The sequence below is a fragment of the Jaculus jaculus genome, chromosome 17 (assembly GCF_020740685.1).
Source record: "Jaculus jaculus isolate mJacJac1 chromosome 17, mJacJac1.mat.Y.cur, whole genome shotgun sequence".
NCBI lineage: Eukaryota > Metazoa > Chordata > Mammalia > Rodentia > Dipodidae > Jaculus > Jaculus jaculus.
Genome location: NC_059118.1, coordinates 14,951,038 through 14,969,126, shown reverse-complemented (window position 1 = coordinate 14,969,126; position 18,089 = coordinate 14,951,038). Strand labels below are relative to the sequence as shown.

Here is an 18,089-nt window from a genome sequence, read left to right as displayed (position 1 = left end):
TTTCAGAGCATAGTTTAGCTTTTTTTAAAATATTTTTTGTTCATTTTTTATTTATTTATTTGAGAGTGACAGACACAGAGAGAAAGACAGATAGAGGGAGAGAGAGAGAATGGGCACGCCAGGGCTTCCAGCCACTGTAAACGAACTCCAGATGCTGCGCTCCCTTGTGCATCTGGCCAACGTGGGACCTGGGGAACCGAGCCTCGAACCGGGGTTCTTAGGCTTCACAGGCAAGCGCTTAACCGCTAAGCCATCTCTCCAGCCCATAGTTTGGCTTTTAAAGTCACCAACTTTACAGAACTACCATTTCCACTGTGGCAAGTAGCCTAACTTCCCTGCTTCTGTTTCCTGACCTCACATGGCTTTCTTTTTCTTTTGAGGTGGGTCTTGCTGTAGGCCAGGCTGACTTGGAATTCACTGTGTAGTCTCAGGCTGGCCTCAAATTCACAGTGATGATCTTAGTACCTCTGCTTCCCCAGTGCTGGGATTAAAGGCGTGCAACACCATGCCCAGGGGAGGCAGAGGTAGGAGGATAGTGTGAGTTCTAGGCCACCCTGAGACTACATAGTGAATTCCAGGTCAGCCTGGTCTAGAATGAGACCCTACCTCGAAAAATCGAAAAACAAAACAAAACAAAAAAAGTGAATGACACAATGATGTAAAACACATCATTGATGCTCAGAGCATATTAGCCACCAGGAATATTATGATTATGGCTGATCATTATTTTTGCATTTCATAATTTCATATTACAAAGTAACTGTCAGTGGTGTAGAGCCTTTTTTAGGGGGACCAGTTTTGAGGATTGACCTCATGGCATTGTGTATACTAGACAAATACTAGTCCACTGAGCTATATCCTAGTCTCCCATGCTTTTTCTTTTATGACCCAGTAACTGAACTGTGTTCTGTGGTAGCGATATATTCTCATGAGGATCAGGCTTTGGAAAATCTTGGTGGCATTCTCCTTTCCCCTTTATGTGACTGAGTCACGATGAAGTAGACGCACAGAGGAATCCCTCTGGTGTTTGCCCACACAGATCTTACTGTAGGGTTCCTGAGGAGTATTAAAACTTCGATTGTATTTGTGAAAACAGTAGAAACCTTGTGTTTGAATTCAGTTACACCTTTTGAGACGAGACTTATTTAATAACATTTATGGTCTGATTATTAAGATGCTGTATTGTGGAGCAATTGGAAATTCATAGATATGGAGGAAAATTAAAACCTTAACTTAAACCCAGTAGTGGAGCTATTAATAGTTTGGCATATTTTTATATTTTTAACACACTGTCTATAGGAAAGTTAACATAGGGTTTATATGACTTTTTATGTAGTTTGTATTTTTTTTTTTTAAGGTAGGGTTTCACGCTAGCCAAGGCTGACCTGGAATTCACTATGTATTCTTAAGGGTGGCCTTGAATTTATGGTGATTGATCCTCTACCTCTGCCTCCCAGGTACTGAGATTAAAGGTGATCTACCTCTGCCTCTCAAGTACTGGGATTAAAGGCAGGCATCACCACGCCCAGCTGTATTTTTTATTTACTAATTTATTTTATTTTATTTTTTATTATTTATTTATTTATTTGAGGTAGGGTCTCACTGTAGCCCAGGCTGACCTGGAATTCACTCTGTAGTCTCAGGTGGCTTTGATCTCATAGCGATCCTCCTACCTCTGCCTCCCAAGTGATGGGATTAAAGGCCTGCACCACCATGCCTGGCTTTCATTTACTAACTTTTACTATATCATTAAAGTTGTTTTACAACATGATTTTATTTTTTGTTTATTTTTATTTATTTGAGAGCGACAGACAGAAAGAGGCAGATAGATAAGAGAACGGGTGTGCCAGTGCTTCCAGCCACTGCAAACGAACTCCAGCTGCATGCGTCCCCTGGTGCATCTGGCTTATGTGGGACCTGGAGAATTGAGCCTCAAACCCAGGCCCTTAGGCTTCCCAGGCAAGCAACTTAACTGTTGAGCCATTTCTCCAGCCCTACAACATGATTTCAAAACAACTGTTGCATGGCATTCTATTGTATGAGTTTTCTATAACTCATTTAAATCCATTATTTAGTATGGAACGTTTAGGATTATTTCCATTTTCAGTGTGGTAAGAATCCATGAGGCTATTTGCTTCTGTAAGCAGTACCCTTAAAATTTGAAGTTTTTTTTTTTTTAATTTAAACTTTTTATTTATTTGAGAGAAAGAGAGGGAATGGAAGAGTCAGAGAGAGGAAGAGAGGGAATGGGCAAATCAGGACCTCCAGCCACTGCAAACAGACTCCAGGCACATGTCCCCTTGTGCATCTGGCTTATGTGGGTCCTGCGGAATCGAAATGAGGTCTGAGGTCCTTTGGCTTTGCAGGTACATGCTTTAACTGCTAAGCCATCTCTCCAGCCCTGAAATTGTTTTTAATAATTCCTTATTAATTTTCCATTTCTTTGTGATCTTTAAATATCTGTTCTCCACATTTTATCTGTTATTTGATATTCCTTTGTGACTTGTTTAGGATGCATGTATTTTGGTGATGTTATTTTCCAGTTGCCACCCCACCCAGTGACTTGCCAAGGTGACGTTTTTTTTTTTTTCTAAAATATTTTATTTATTTATTTGATTTTGCTTTTCAAGGTAGAGTCTTTTACTCTGGTCCAGGCTGACCTGGAATTCACTATGTAGTCTCAGGGTGGCTTTGAACTCATAGTGATCCTCCTACCTCTGACTCCACACCTGGCTTTATTTATTTATTTATTTGACAGAGAAAGGAGGAGGGAAGAAGGGAGGGAAAAGAGAGGGAGAGAGAGAATGGGCACATCAGGGCCTCTAGCCATTGTAAATGAACTCCAGGCGCGTGCACTCCTTTGTGCATCTGGCTAATGTGGGTCCTAGGGAATTAGACCTGGGTCCTTTGGCTTTGCAGGAAAATGCCTTAACTGCTAAGCCATCCCTCCAGCCCTTTTGTCCAGTTTTTGAGGTTGGGTCTTGCTATAGTACAGGCGGACCTGGGATTTACTATGCAGTCTCAGGGTGGCCTCAAACTCATGGCAGTCCTTCTGCCTCTGCCTCCTGAGTGCTGGGATTAAAGGCATGTGCCACCATGCCCGCATCTTTTTTCGTTTTTACTTTTTTTTATTTTTAAGATATATTCTCATGATGTCGTTTGGGCTGTCCTCGAGCTTGTTATCCTCCTGCCTCTGCCTCTAGAGTGCTGAGATTACAGGTGTGCACTATAGCATCTGCTTCGTTCTTTTTGTGCAGGGGAAAGGTCTTTGGAAAGAACAGGGACTGACCCCCTGTTGATTGCTGGGGTGACTTTCATGTTCTAGCTGTTGGGTCATGGCCAGTTTGTAAATAAGAACTAGGCAAATGGCCGGCAGTCTTCGAAAGAGAAGCATGTCTGTTCTCTACTAAGTTCTTCACATTTTCTCATGTAAATGCCAATTGTGTAACTTAGAGATCATTGAATGAAAAGTGTAGGTAAAATTTTGTATTCTGACTTGTATGGAAATCACATGCCTCATTTTACAAAAGTTCTGCTTAAGGATGCAGCGTACACCTTCCCAATCACCTTGTACTTGACGTAACCACCTAGACCACCATGGACATATGCTTGGTGCCACTGCTCTCCCCAAAGCCCTGACAGGACTTGAAATACAAAGACTCCTCATCTGTCCAAGAATTGAGTTGGCTGACCAGACACCTGCAGACTATGATCTTGTAGGTACATGCGTATGTGAGTACCTGAATTGCCTTCTCATTCAAGACTCTTCCTACCACTTTTCCTTCTCTACTGCCATCCTGGAAGGGGGCAATCCTGTGGGACATTTCTTCTGACCCTCACCTTTCTCTCTCTGCCTTGGTAGCTGCTTTTTGGGGGCTCCCTTGGGCCTCTTTTTTTCCTCTCCTGCTCTTGTTTAGCACACTGCTGAGTCCCTTTATGTGGTCATGGCTGCCAGACCCTTCTCTCCAACCTTTGAGACAATCCTGAGTCGTTCAGTTATGTGCACCCTTTCTGTGTCTGGCATTCATTTGTTAGATCACAGGTATTTAAGTGCCCTTGTGTGCTAGACCATCCAGCCATAGCAGTGAGCAAACCAGACAGTATGGCCTGAAAAAGGCAGTACTCTTGGGGATGCAGATAGCCTCTGGGTCAAATTCTCTGAGCCGTGATTTAGTTTTAAAAAAGAAGTGCAGCTAGAGAAGCCTTGACGCTGAGTCATATCCACTGGTCAGTGAGGCATCAGAATTCTACCACCCTTCCCCGTTCCACTGTTCAAGAATGTGAAAGGACTATGAGCTGTTTTTTGTTTTGTTTTGTAGGTAGAGTCTCACTGTAGCTCAGGCTGACCTGGAATTCACTCTGTAGTATCAGGGTAGCCTCGAACTCAGGCAATCCTTCTACCTCTGCCTCCAGAGTGCTGGGACTAAAGATGTGTACCACCACCCCCGGCTCGAACTGAGTTTTGATCGTACTCATCTGTTTAGTGATCAAGGGCAGGAACTTGGCATTGGTCAAGACCTAGGGTCAGAAGTAGAACTACCATTAGCAGATGAAGTGACTCAAACTTCTTTCAGCCTGTTTCTTCATCTGATAGCCATGACATAATGCCTCCTCATGGGCTGTGCTAAAGGTGAAAGAGTGTCATAGTGCTCACCATCTGTCAGGTTTATACTGTCCCATGCATGGAAGGAGGCCCTAGTAGGTCATTAATATGAACATACAGAATGTTCTGGCCCCATGTGAGTTTACAGTGAATTGAGAAAGAAAAGGTATTAGGTATGTTGCGTTATCCTCTATTGGGAGGGGGTGTGGATAGGGTGTGCTGTCTGAAGGTAGGTGGGGTCAAGCATGAATAAACTGCTTCTGTAGACACTACCAGGCAAGCTTCAGAACCCCACATGGACCTGGCAGCCACCCTTTTGCTTCCTACAGGATGGACACTGTAGCTTCTGTTGCGCTGTTGAGAGAATCTAGCGGTCAGATTCTCAGGGATGGGAACTTCTCATTGGCCATCAGAAGGTAAGGTGAAGCCATCCACTCCCCTGCAGCATATTCTTACTGGGGTAAGAGTTGAGATTTTCCACCTCCTGGTGTTTTTTTAATTTCTTTTTTTTTTTTTTTTAAAAAGATTTCTTCATTTGCAAAGAGACAAAAAGAGAGGGAGAGGGATAAGAAAAGGGAGAGGGAGAGAGCGCGTGCATGCTATGGGCATTCCAGGGCCTCCTGCCACTGCAAATGAACTCCAGATGCATGTGTCACTTTGCGAATCTGGCTTTATGTGCGTACTGGTGAATCAAACCCAGGCTGTCAGGCTTTGCAAGAAAGCACTTTTTTTTTTTTTTAAACCATTGAGCAATCTCTCCAACCTTGTCTCATTTCTTATCACAAAACTAGTTTATTTCTTTCCTACTTCCTCTTTATCTATCTTCTCTGCATTATCAGCACAGAAATTGAACAGAGAATGTTAGTGGAAAAGGAACTAGAAATGAGCTGTTGGCAAGCACAACATAGCCTTCTGCCTGGCTCAGGGATCAGGTTGCCTGGGATGGCTGATTCCTCAAACTTGCCTTTTTATTTTTCCTCAATTTTTTATTAACATTTTCCATGATTATAAAAAATATCCCATGGTAATACCCTCCCCCCTTTTCCCTTTGAAATTCCATTCTCCATCATATCCCCTCCCCATCTCAGTCAGTCTCTCTTTTATTTTTATGTCATGATCTTTTCCTCCTATTATGATGGTCTTGTGTAGGCAGTGTCAGGCACTATGAGGTCATGGATATCCAGGCCATTTTATGTCTGGAGGGAGCACGTTGTAAGGAGTCCTACCCTTCCTTTGGCTCTTACATTCTTTCTTCCACCTCTTCCACATTAGACCCTGAGCCTTGGAAGGTGTGATTGAGATGTTACTCAGTACTCCAGTCACTTCTTTCCAGCACTATGATGCCTTCTGAGTCATCCCAAAGCCACTGCCATCTGAAAAGAGAAGATTCTCTACCCAAAGTGAGAGTAGCATTAATATAAGGGTATAAATATTAAGAGAAGTGCTTACTGGGCAGTAACTTGCCTTTTTTTTTTTTTAAATTTAAATTGTTATTTATTTGACAGAGAAAGAGGGAAAGAGAACAGGTGCGCCAAGCCTCCAGCCACTGCAGACAAACTCCAGATGCGTGTGCCCCTTTGTACATCTAGCTAAGTGGGGAGTTGAACCTAGGTCCTTTGGCTTTTCAGGCAAACGCTTTAACCACTAAGCAATCCATCTAGCACCACCTTTTAAAAAATATTTATGTGGGCTGGAGAGATGGCTTAGTGGTTAAGCGCTTGCCTGTGAAGCCTGAGGACCCCGGTTCGAGGCTCGGTTCCCCAGGTCCCACATTAGCCAGATGCACAAGGGGGCGCATGCGTCTGGAGTTCGTTTGCCCATTCTCTCTCTCTCCCTCTATCTGTCTTTCTCTCTGTGTCTGTCGCTCTCAAATAATAAATAAATAATTTTTAAAAATTTATGTATTTGAGACACACACACACACACACACACACACACACACACACGGGGGGGTGCAGACAGAGAGAGATAGGCAGATAGAGAATAGGTGCACCAGGGCTTCCAGCCACTGCAAACGAACTCCAAAGGCATGTGCTACCTTGTGCTTCTGGCTTATGTGGGTCCTGGGGAATCAAACCTAGGTCCTTTGGCTTTGCAGGCAAGTTCCTTAACTGCTAAGCCATCTCTCCAGCCCGGTCCCCACCTTTTTTTTTTTTTTTTTTTTTTTTAATGTGAGACTGAAAGCAAGAAATAGATGAATAGATATATAGAGAGAAGTGGCGCACCAGGGCTTCTCTAGTTACTATAATTAAACTCCGGATGCGTGTGCCACCTTGTGTGCATGTGCCACCTTGCACACTTGCATCATGTTATGTGTCTGGTTTACGTGGGACCTGGAGTGTTGAATATGGGTTCTTAGGTGTCACAGGCAAGTGCCTTAACTGCTATGCCATCTCATCCAGTGCCCACACCCCAACATCTTTCCTGTTACTGCTTCATCTTGTTGATTTCTATTCCTTTTACCCCTGGCTCACAGGGGTCAGGCACTAAGGCTCATGGCACTACCCTTGCTCCTTTAGCTTTAGACCTGCTCTCAAACATTAAAATACTGAGAAACTAGAGTTTGAGGCCACCCTGAGACTACATAGTGAATTCCAGGTCATCCTGGGCTAGAGTGAGACCCTACCTCAAAAAAAAAAAAAAAAATACTGGAAACTAATCTGATAGAAGGAAGGGAACCAGAAAGAGTGGGGAAGTAGGCCTAAGGGAGGCATTGCAGGAAGGGAGTGAATAAGAAAATAGCACATACGTATGAAGATTCATAATGGAAACCATTACTTTATATGCTGACCTAGAATTAATTAAAAAGGTTTATTTCTTATCAAAAGAATAAAACTTACCCACAATAAATCCATAAAGGTTTTTTATTTTATTTTATTGTTTGGTTTTTCAAGGTGGGTTTTCACTCTGGTCCAGGCTGACCAGGAATTCACTATGTCATCTCATGGTGGCCTCGAACCTACGGCGATCTTCCTACCTCTGCCTCCCGAGTGCTGGGATTAAAGGTGTGTGCCACCACGCCTGGCTAGTTTTTAATTTTTGTATGTGTAGTGTGCATGCATGTATGTATGTGTGTATTGTGTGTGCATACTTGTGTGAGTGTGCATGTGGAGGCCAGAGGTTGATGTTGGGTCCTCTTGGATTATTCTCCACCTTATTTACTGGGGCAGAATCTTTCAGTTGAACGCAGGGCTCACAGATTTGGTAGTCTTGCTAGCCACCTTGCCCAGGATCCTCTTATCTCCTCCCCACTGTGGGCCACCATGCCCAGCCAACATTTACATGGGTGCCAAGAGCCTGAACTCTGGTCCCCATACTTTACTAAAAGCACTTTGTACACTGAGCCATTTCCTCAGTCCCCTAGTTTATGTTTTTGTGAAAATAGCTATGTTATTCTCAAAAGAAAAAAAAATGAGACAAGCAACTCATTTTTGCAAATCTCATCTGCTCTGTATTGACTTTATTGTAATGCCACCTCTGGAAAGTTCCCAGTGTGCTTACAACACACAAAGTTCTTAGTACTGTTGTTCTTTAGTTTCCTGCTGCTACTGTAACAAAGAACTATAAACTTACTGGCTTAACATATTATAGATTTATTCCCTTGTAGTTCTGGAGTCTAAAAATGAGGCTTGTGGGGCCCAAACTAAGAGTTAGCTGGGTTCTGAGAGGAGGCTTTGGGTCCCTCCCTACAGACTAGAGGCTGTGGAGCCCAGGTCTCACTTACCCAGAGCCTTTTCCATTCTTTGAACAGCTACCTGTGTTCCATGGCTGTGTGTGTGTGCATGCATGCCTGCATGTATGAATGAGTGTATCTATGATGTATATGTATGTATGGACACTCATGTGCCCCTGAGGACAGATGACAACCTTGAGATGTTGGTCTTCACCTTGTACCTTGTTTGAGAACGTCTCTTGTTGTTTGCTGCTGAGAACACCAGACCAGCTGGCTCATGAGCTTCAGGATTCTCCTGAATCTGCCTCCCCTTGATTGAGGAGTGTTGAGATGATAGATGCTTGCTTGTTCTACTTGCGTTAGGTTTTACATGCTATTATCTGCACCAGCAAATGTGTGGAATGGTTTATCGATGCCTACATTTAGTAGAGGCTTGGTGGGCGTTTCTACCTCCATCCTTACAAGTAGTCATCATTTTTACATCTAACCCAGTGGTCTCTGAAAAGAAAATGATTTGTGAAGATGAGTGGGAGATGGAGCTAAGGTGCTGAACACACTTGGCATCAGTAGTGGGAGCAATGTGGCAGTGGGGAAACAGATTCGCACACTGTTAATGCTCATCTTTTTAGTGGGTCACAACTGACTGATCTGGTAGGCATAACTGAACATTTCCTGTTCCACATCCTACTGGTGGCAGCAGCTCCAGGATGGTGGATTTGAGGAACGTGCCCTGTGTTCACAGACCGATAGCTTTACTGACCTTTGGTTTGTTCTTGTTCACAGGATTCCCCCTAAGGAGTTGGCAGTACTGCTCTGCAACAAATCCAATGCCTTTTACAGCCTTGGGAAATGGAACGAGGCATTTGTCACTGCCAAGGAGTGTCTCCAATGGGACCCAACCTATGTGAAGGTATGCAGTGCTGGCCACTTCCCTCTTCCTTTTTTTTTTTGGTTTTTCGAGGTAGGGTCTCACTCTAGCCCAGGCTGACCTGGAATTCACTCTGTAGTCTCAGGGTGGCCTTGAACTCACGGTGATCCTCCTACCTCTGCCTCCCGAGTGCTGGGATTAAAGGCGTGCGCCACCACACTCAGCTCCCTCTTCCTCTTAATCTGCCTCTTTCTCTTCAAAGTAGACACTCTAGAGATGTTGCTTCCCGAATGCTCTCTTCACTTCACAGAAGCTTGAGGGAGGAGGAGCATTACTTGAAGAATTAATAGTGATGGCAAGTGTTGAGAGAGTGCAGGGAATCATGGAGGAGCTTATTTTGATAGAATATAGTTTCACACACATGTATGCCCATGGTCTGTGATAGTTTATAGTTACACCAACATGTATGGTATAACCTTGGTCTGTATGTAGTCACACCAACATGCATGGCACATCCATGGTCTGTGATAGAATGGAATTACACCAATAGGCATGGTATGTCCATAGTTTGTAATAGAATGTAATTACACCAACATGCATGGTATGTCCATGATCTATGATAGAATGTAGTTACACAGAATGCATGGCACACCCATGGTCTGCGTCATCTGTAAGTTTCATTTTAGCAAAGCTTTATTTAAGATGCAAGTGGGATAGGTAGTATGTTGGCAATTCAGAATGTGTTTTTTAAAAATAATTATTGCAAGGAAGGGAGGGGGGAGAGCGAGCAAGAAACAGAATGGGTGCACCAGGGCCTGCAGACACTGCAAATAAACTCCCATTGAATATACCGCTTTGTGCACTTGGCTTTAGTGTAGGTACTGGGGAATTGAACTAGGGTTGTTAGGCTTTTCAGGAAAGTGCCTTAACTGCCGAGCCATCTCTCCAGCCCCTAGAAGGCATTTCTTACAGTAGAAAACCAAACCAGCTCCTTTCAGGGGAGCAGGGAAGTTTGAGAGGCTAAAATAACCCTTTGAAGTTCCTAATAGGGCTCAGTAAGTGTTCATTTGATTGCTTTTCAGCTACAATGCCTTGACTCCACTCTTCCAGGCAGCTTCACTGTTCTTGGCACTTCAGGGAAGACAACAGAAGTGGGAGATGCCATCTCAGACCTTGAGTAATTCACACTCAAACACAGAAGAGGAATAGTGGGGAAGTGAAATAAAATAAGAGGCTTTAGTTTGATAGTCTGCATTTTAAAAAATGGGAAAAATATCAAACATGGACCTTTCTGTCCCACCCTCTGCTGTGCACTGGGTTCCACAGCCTCAGAGCTGTCCTGCCAGCCCTGAGTCTCAAGTTTCCTGAGCTGCAAAGCAGGGTAATGTCTAGGCCGCAGAGTCACTACAAGACTAAAAGACACTAAGCAAAGTTGTTAACACCTAATGATAGGGATGTTTTGGTTATATTCTCACTGACATACATTTTGTCTGTAACCATGAAACACAGTGGGAAGGAGTGAGGTTTGACTTACAAGATTATTCAAATACTGAGAGAGGACTTGCAGGTTTAATAAATACTTAGATGCTAGAAAAGTATTTACCCACTGAGCTGCCTGCCCAGCCCAGAGAACGGTTACTTCAGAAGTGCTTCCTGAGAAATACTTCTCAGGGCCATGTTAGGATGTTTCCACCCTCTAGGTAGGATGGGCGGCGTGTGGTCAGGGCTCACACACATTTCTGAGGTGGTGGCCCAGGAGGGTTCTGGATGATGCTCTCAGCTTCCCTGTGTGGCCAGACCTACAGCAGCCCCTGCCAGCAAAGCAACCCCCCCATTCTTCCTCAGAGCTCCTGGATATTTTTCCTCTTTCTCATCTCCACTGTCCACTGTGGTGGAGGAAGAAAACCCTTTTACCTTCTATCCTCTTGTGTTTCAGTGCAAAACAAGCTGACAGGAGACAAAGAATCTAAATTTTTTTTTTTTGATGGAGTTTTCTTTAAAAAGAAGTCAAGAGCGCAATGAAGGGTACAAGGCCTGAGAGTTTGTAAGCCCCCCCCTTTTATTCAAAGTAGGGTTTCTCTCTAGCTCAGGATGACCTGGAATTGACTTTGTAGTCTCTGGGTGGCCTCCAACTAACGGCAATCCTCCTACCTCTGCTCCCAAGTGATGGGATTAAAGGCGTGTGACACCACACCTGGTTTGTATGCCATTCTTTAAAAAAATATCTTTTTTATTTATTTGCAAGCAGAGAGAGAAATAGGCAGACAGAATGGATGTGTCAGAGCCTCCAGACTCTGCAAAGGAACTCCAGTTGCGTGTCCTCCTTTGTGAATCAGGTTTTACGTGGGTGCTGGGGAATCAAATTGGGGTTGTTGGGATTTACCAAGTACCTTATCTGCTGAACCATCTCTCTAGTCCCTTGAATGCTATTTAAAAATATATTTTATTTATTTATTTACTTATTTATTTGAGGGAGAGCAAGAAAACAGGGAGAGAATGGGTGTGCCAGGGCCTCTAGCCACTGCAAATGAACTCCAGATGTATGTGCCCCCTTGTGCATCTGGCTAACATGGGGACTGAAGAATTGAACTGGGATCCTTTGGCTTTACATGCAAAATGCCTTAACTGCTAAGCCATCTCTCTAGCTCTTGAATGCCATTTTTAACAGAGTTGTATGCAAAGAAAAGGGGTTTTAAGGAAAACAAATGGAAGGTAAGGGTTTTAGATTTGTGTGGCTCCATCGCAATGCTGACATTTAGTCATCTTCATGACCAAAAAGCTCCTCCAAGGTAAAGGACTTAACGAAGATACTCATTTCTTAGGAGTGTCTGTGTCTAGTCAGCTGTGGGAGGACCTCCTTTTGCAGTTTTGAATCACATATGCCTTCAGCTTTATATCACATGTGAAGATGTTGCTACTTAAAACTTTCTGTGGACATGTGAACAGAGGTCTGTTCCCCCACATAAGGCACTGACAGCAGCCCAAAGTAACCATTACACCAGAGTCCCAAGTAGGTGAACCAATGAGTTTATCACCTGCTGTGGGTGAGGGATTGCTTATAGGAGCGTAGGTGACTTACCATGCCCCACCATGATAGGTGAGGACTCATGGAAACCGCATCCCTGCTGCAGTGCTGCAGGAGAGCCCCCTCCTCTCCAGCCATTGTTACTATTTCTCTGTCCTTGAGAAGGGGTGTTGTGGACCTAGTTTCAGATTTCTCAGACTTATTTATCTCCTGAGTCTCCTGAGCCTCCCTTCTTCAGATAGGAATGTTTCAGTTTGAGGAACTTGCCCTACAGCAGGTAGTGTATTTTGTGGTAGCATATTCTCATCCTCTTTGCTTCCCTGCAGAATGAAAGATAGACATTTCAATCTAAGGAAACCAAGAAATAGGACACTCAGTATTAGCTTGCCTGATTAGAAAAAACACAGTATAATCACAAATTTTCCCCTTTTTAGCTTATTTTTAGGGTCCTTAGACTTTCAAAAGAAAGTTAATTGAAATCAATTCATCATAAGGGGCTTGAGGTAAAGCGGAATTTGTTAAGTGCTTGTTTCTTTATGAGCCCAGTTTATGAACACTTTGTATCATCTCAGATAATTGTTTCGATAGACACCCCCTCCCCATGCTGACTCAGATGACTAAATGGGGAAGGCAATATCATCTTATCCTGTTCTGGAGTCTCATAATTCATATTTGGGCAAAACTAGATCATCCCCCCCCTTTTTTTTTGTTTTTTTTGAGGTAGGGTCTCTCTCTGGCTCAGGCTGACCTGGAATTCACTATGCAGTCTCAGGGTGGCCTTGAACTCTTGGCGATCCTCTTACCTCTGCCTCCCAAGTGCTGGGATTAAAGGTGTGCGCCACCATGCCTGGTCATTACCCCTTCTTAAGCATTGTAATTTTCCTCTTGCTACAGAAATTAAAAAAAAAAACAAAGGCCTCTTGTGTATATTGCTTATAATCCAGAGTTTAGTAAATCTCACTACATTTTTTTCCTTACATTCCAGTGGAAATTGTGTTTATTTTGATTAAAAGGAACAAGGAACAACTTCTGTTTTACACAGAATTCTTACCCTTTTCCTGAACACTCGTCACAGGACAGTCTACATTCCTCTGTTCTGACTGTGGCCGTGGTTGAGGTGTGAATGAGAAACCACACACATAATTGGAACCCGGTCTGCTTCCTTCTCTCTGTGTCATAAGTTAGATGCTATGTAAGTTAAGGGTTTGAACACGATTACATATTTTCTTGTCAGTGACAGTGTGACAGGAAAAATCAGGCACAGATTGTGATGTGGAAAGCCTGTATCCAGTGCTGGTTAGTAATCTTTGCATGCAAGTGAAGCTTCTGGAGTTGGCTTTGCCCACATTGCAGACTTGTTTTCCTTTTAGCAGCATGTTAAAAGAGCAGGGCATCACAGCTTTGCTCTTTCTCTTTCCTGCTCCAGGGATACTACCGAGCAGGTTATTCCCTGCTGCGCTTGCTCCAGCCTTATGAAGCTGCTCGCATGTTTTTTGAGGGTCTTCGACTTCTGCAGAGCAACCAAGAAGAAGCACAGGTTCCTGATTTCCTTGTTGGGATCTTCACCACTATGAGCAGTAAGTCCAGCCTGAAAACTTTTTTAAAAAAGTCATTGCAGGCTGGAGAGATGGCTTAGTGATTAAGGCCCTTGCCTGTGAAGCCTAAGGACCCATGCTTGACTCTCCAGATCCCATGTAAGCCAGACACACAAAGGTGAGGCAAGCACAAGGTCGAACATGCCTAACTAGGTGGTGCAAGTTTATAGAATTCAATTTCAGTGGCTGAGGCCCTGGTGGTGCCAATTCTCTAAGACAATAAAAAAGTCATTGTTATTGTATTTGAATACCTCATGAAAAGATAATCACAGGAAGCTTTGGTGGCTTATGTTTTTATAAAAATGATGAAGTCTGTTGCAATCAGGTTTGCATTTCTGCTAGAAATCATTCAACCAAGAGCAGCTTGTGGGAAAAAGAGTTTTATTTGGCTTACAGGCTCGAGGGGAAGCTCCACGAAGGCAGAGGAAAACAATGACATGAGCAGAGGGACATCACCCCATGGCCAACATAAGGTGGACCACAGCAACAGGAGAGTGTGCCAAACACTGGCATGGGGAAACTGGCTATTACACCCATAAGCCTCCCCCAATAATACACTCCCTCCAGGAGACATTAATTCCCAAATCTCTATCAGCTGGGAACCTAGCAATTCAGAATTTTTAAAGTTTATGGGTGATACCTGAATCAAACTACCACATTCCTTCCCTGACCCCCATAAACTAATATTGATACATGATGTAAAATACAGTGCATTCGGTCCAACTTTAAAAGTCCCCATAGTTGCCGGGCATGGTGGTGCACACCTTTAATCCCAGCACTCAGGAGGCAGAGGTAGGAGGATCACATGAGTACCAGGCCACCCTGAGACTACATAGTGAATTCCAGGTCAGCCTGGGCTCGAGTGAGACCCTACCTCGAAAAACCAAAAAAAAAAAAAAAAAAAACAACAACCCAACAAAAAAAGCCCCCATAGTTTTTATCAATTCCAATGATGTTCATACATCTCCATGGTCTAAAGTCTTTTAACTGAGCCATAATACCAAAAAAAACCCCAAAAAACAACCCCCCCCCAAAAACTCTCAAAAAACCCATAATGGCACAGAATACATACACTGCAAAAGATGGCATTGGGCATAGCAAAGCAATATTAAAACAATACAAGATTTAAAACAACCAGGGAAAATACCAAACTCTGTAGCTTCAAGGCCAACCACTCTAGCCAGTGACAGATCTTCAAGTCTGATAATTCTAACCAGCAACAAGTCTCTGGCATTCCAATTCCGCCCCTCCAGCTAGGCTCACAGTCTTGGAATACTTCATCGGGGCCGGCAGCTCTCCTTAGCAGCCATCTTGTGGTCCTGGCATCTGCACTGGGTCTCCGGTATAACCCACGGCTCATCCTCATGCCCCATGGGGTCTCCCTTCAGGCATCCATCAAACCTGCTTCACACTGCCCATGGCCATTTCCAAAACACAAGACCGTGTTGCAAACTCAGTGACGCTTTTTCCAACTTTTCTTATACTCCACAATACCAGGTAGGATGCCAGTTTGTTAATATAGGGGGGAATAAAGAAGACTTTGAAGAACAGGACACTTCATGAGCATTCAGGCCCCTTCAAAAGAGTCTCCTGTTGCCCCAGTGCAGGTCAGCTGGCACAATCGCAAAGGTTGTAATCTCTCAGACTTGCAGGGGAGTGGGCAGCAGTTTAGGCCCAAAGAATTTATTTTTTTTCTGTGCCACATCCGTCTGCTCACACCAGTTCATTTTTACGCAAAGCAGCCGTGCACAACTTTTCAGGACCTGAGCGTAACAGCAAACCTCACACAAACTGCTAGCCCAGTCCAGGCAAAACACTTCCTCACCTTCAGAAGCCAAACTTCACAGTTCTTACCTCCATAGTTCTTAACTGCATTCAGGTCTTTAAACTCTTGACTTGAATAGTCCATCAAGCTGTACTTTTACAGCATTGCAAGGCATCTTTTAGGCTAAGGATTCAAATCCTTCCATATTCCTCTTGAAAATCAGCTCCAAAAGGCCAAAGCCACACAGGTGTCTAGCAGCAATCCCACTCCTCAGTACCACTTTACTGTTGCAGTCAGGTTCACATTGCTGGTAGAAATCACCCAACCAAGAGCAGCTTCTGGGAAAAAGGTTTATTTTGGCTTATAGGCTCAAGGGGGAAGCTCCATAATGGCAGGGAAAAACGATGGCATGAGCAGAGGGTGGACATCACCCCCTGGCCAACATAAGGTGGACAGTAGCAACAGGAGAGTGTGCCAAACACTGGCATGGGGAAACTGACTATAATACCCATAAGCCTCCCCCAATAATACACTCCCTCCAGGAGACATTAATTCCCAAATCTCTATCAGCTGGGAACTTAGCATTCAGAACACCTAAGTTTATGGGGGACACCTGAATCAAACCACCACAAAGTGTTACTGCACAAATGACTTAACAGCTTCTGGAGTTTTATTTTATACCCTATAAGTTTTCTGGGTTTGTTGATTTCCCTATTGATACTACTTGACTTAATGTTGTTGTTGTTTTCTGTGATTTTCACCTGTTTTTTTCTTATATTTATTTATTTATTTTTCTTTTTTTTATATTTAGAAAACATTATTGTTTGCTATGAAAGTAACCTGGGTTGATGGAGGGTCCTGTGACAGCTGATAGTAGATGCTTTGTGTCACAGTTGCTGTACTCCTACCAAGGCCTCATGTACTGAGTCCAGAAGGCTCAAAGCCTTCTGCATCTCTTCATTAGGTCGTCCTTGGATGATTAACCTGAGAAATGGCTTTGTTAGTGGTACAGATTAGGCAAAACCAGAAATCTGGAAAGTACAATAACATAACTAACACCCCTTGCAAGAAATGGTGCATTCTAATGTTCTGCCAGTATCCAGGCCATTTGTTTCAAATACTGTGTTTGGTTGAATTTGCAGTGCACTGCTTTAAAATGTGCCACTAATTTACATTCTGCCAGTGAAGACAGCATCTACTGTAAAACATAACCTTGTTTCAGAGACGTTATGCCGTTAAAAGTGACACTCGTGAGAACCACTGAAAAATGGACTTTGGCTTTCAGAAGCAGGGAAACCATTATTGACTAGTGATTCAACTATTCCCATAGCTATTGTGTTCAAGCAACATCTGTGGACTATAGAAGGGGCCCTACAGACTTTTTGGAAGGCTTGCAGAGAGAAGGGATTATTATGCAGAGGCAGCAGAAGGGGTAGAGGCAAGTACAGCCGTGTTCCTGGACAGAGAAGTCGATCTCCACATGGACCACAGCTCTGTAGTCAGTAGTTTGCTCTAGTAGTCAAAGGTGGCCTACTTTTCCTAATTTTATGGCTCGGCCAGTTGACAGAACTTCTTAGCTGTTTTTCTGCACCTTTTTGTAAAATTGGTTTTTCGAGGTAGGGTCTCACTCTAGCCCAGGCTGACCTGGAATTCATTATGGAGTCTCAGGATGGCCTTGAACTCACGGCAGTTCTCCTACCTCTGCTTCCCAAGTGCTGGGATTAAAGGCGTGCGCCACCACGCCCGGCTAAAAAAATTTTTATTTTTATTTATTTATTTATTTATTTACTTATTTATTTGAGAGTGACAGAGAGGGAAAGAGGCAGATAGAGAGAGAATAGGCGTGCCAGGGCCTCCAACCACTGCAAACGAACTCCAGATGTGTGCACCCCCTTGTGCATCTGATTAACATGGGTCCTGGGGCGTGGAGCCTCGAACTTGGGTCCTTAGGCTTCACAGGCAAGTGCTTAACCACTAAGCCATCTCTCCAACCTTTTTTTTAAAGTCACTGTTCGGTCTGATACCAGACTAGATTTATGGGAATTCAAATAACTGCTTCTGCCTTAGATAGCATGGGTGTTTTGTTTGGTGTCCGCCTTGAGCAGAATTAGTTAACAGGGCTTCTTTAATAAAATTATTTGAAAGAGAAAGAAGCAGACAGAGAGAGTGAGTATGGGCAACTCCAGACACATGTGCCACTTAGTACATCTGGATTTACATGGATAGTGGGGAATTGAACCTGGGCCCTCAGGTTTTGCAAGCAAATGCCTTTAACCTCCGAGGCATCTTTCTAGCCCCTCTAGCCCCTTAATTAAAAAAAAAAAAGTATTTTAGTTTGGGGCTGGAGGTATGGCTTAGTGGTTAAGGTATGTGCTTGCAAAGCCAAAGGACCTTGGTTCGATTCCCCAGGACCCACGTAAACCAGCTGCACAAGGTGGCACATGCATCTGGAATTCATTTGCAGTGGCCGGAAGCCCTGGTGCACCCATTCTCTCTCAAATAAATAAATAAAATAAAAATATTTTATTTTTAAAAAGGTTAATACTCGTCAGGTGTGGTG

The 18,089-nt window shown here is 43.6% G+C and overlaps 1 protein-coding gene across 2 annotated transcripts in view; it reads left to right on the top strand.

Annotated features, from left to right (window-relative positions):
• The window catches only part of Trank1 (tetratricopeptide repeat and ankyrin repeat containing 1), a 117,784-nt gene that overhangs the window by 33,818 nt on the left and 65,877 nt on the right, over positions 1 to 18,089 (top strand). For both annotated transcript variants that reach the window (XM_045136938.1, XM_045136937.1), the window contains exons 2-3: positions 9,060 to 9,186; positions 13,596 to 13,746. In XM_045136938.1, the coding sequence (XP_044992873.1) occupies positions 9,060 to 9,186; positions 13,596 to 13,746 (278 nt within the window). The remainder of the gene's footprint in view (positions 1 to 9,059; positions 9,187 to 13,595; positions 13,747 to 18,089) is intronic.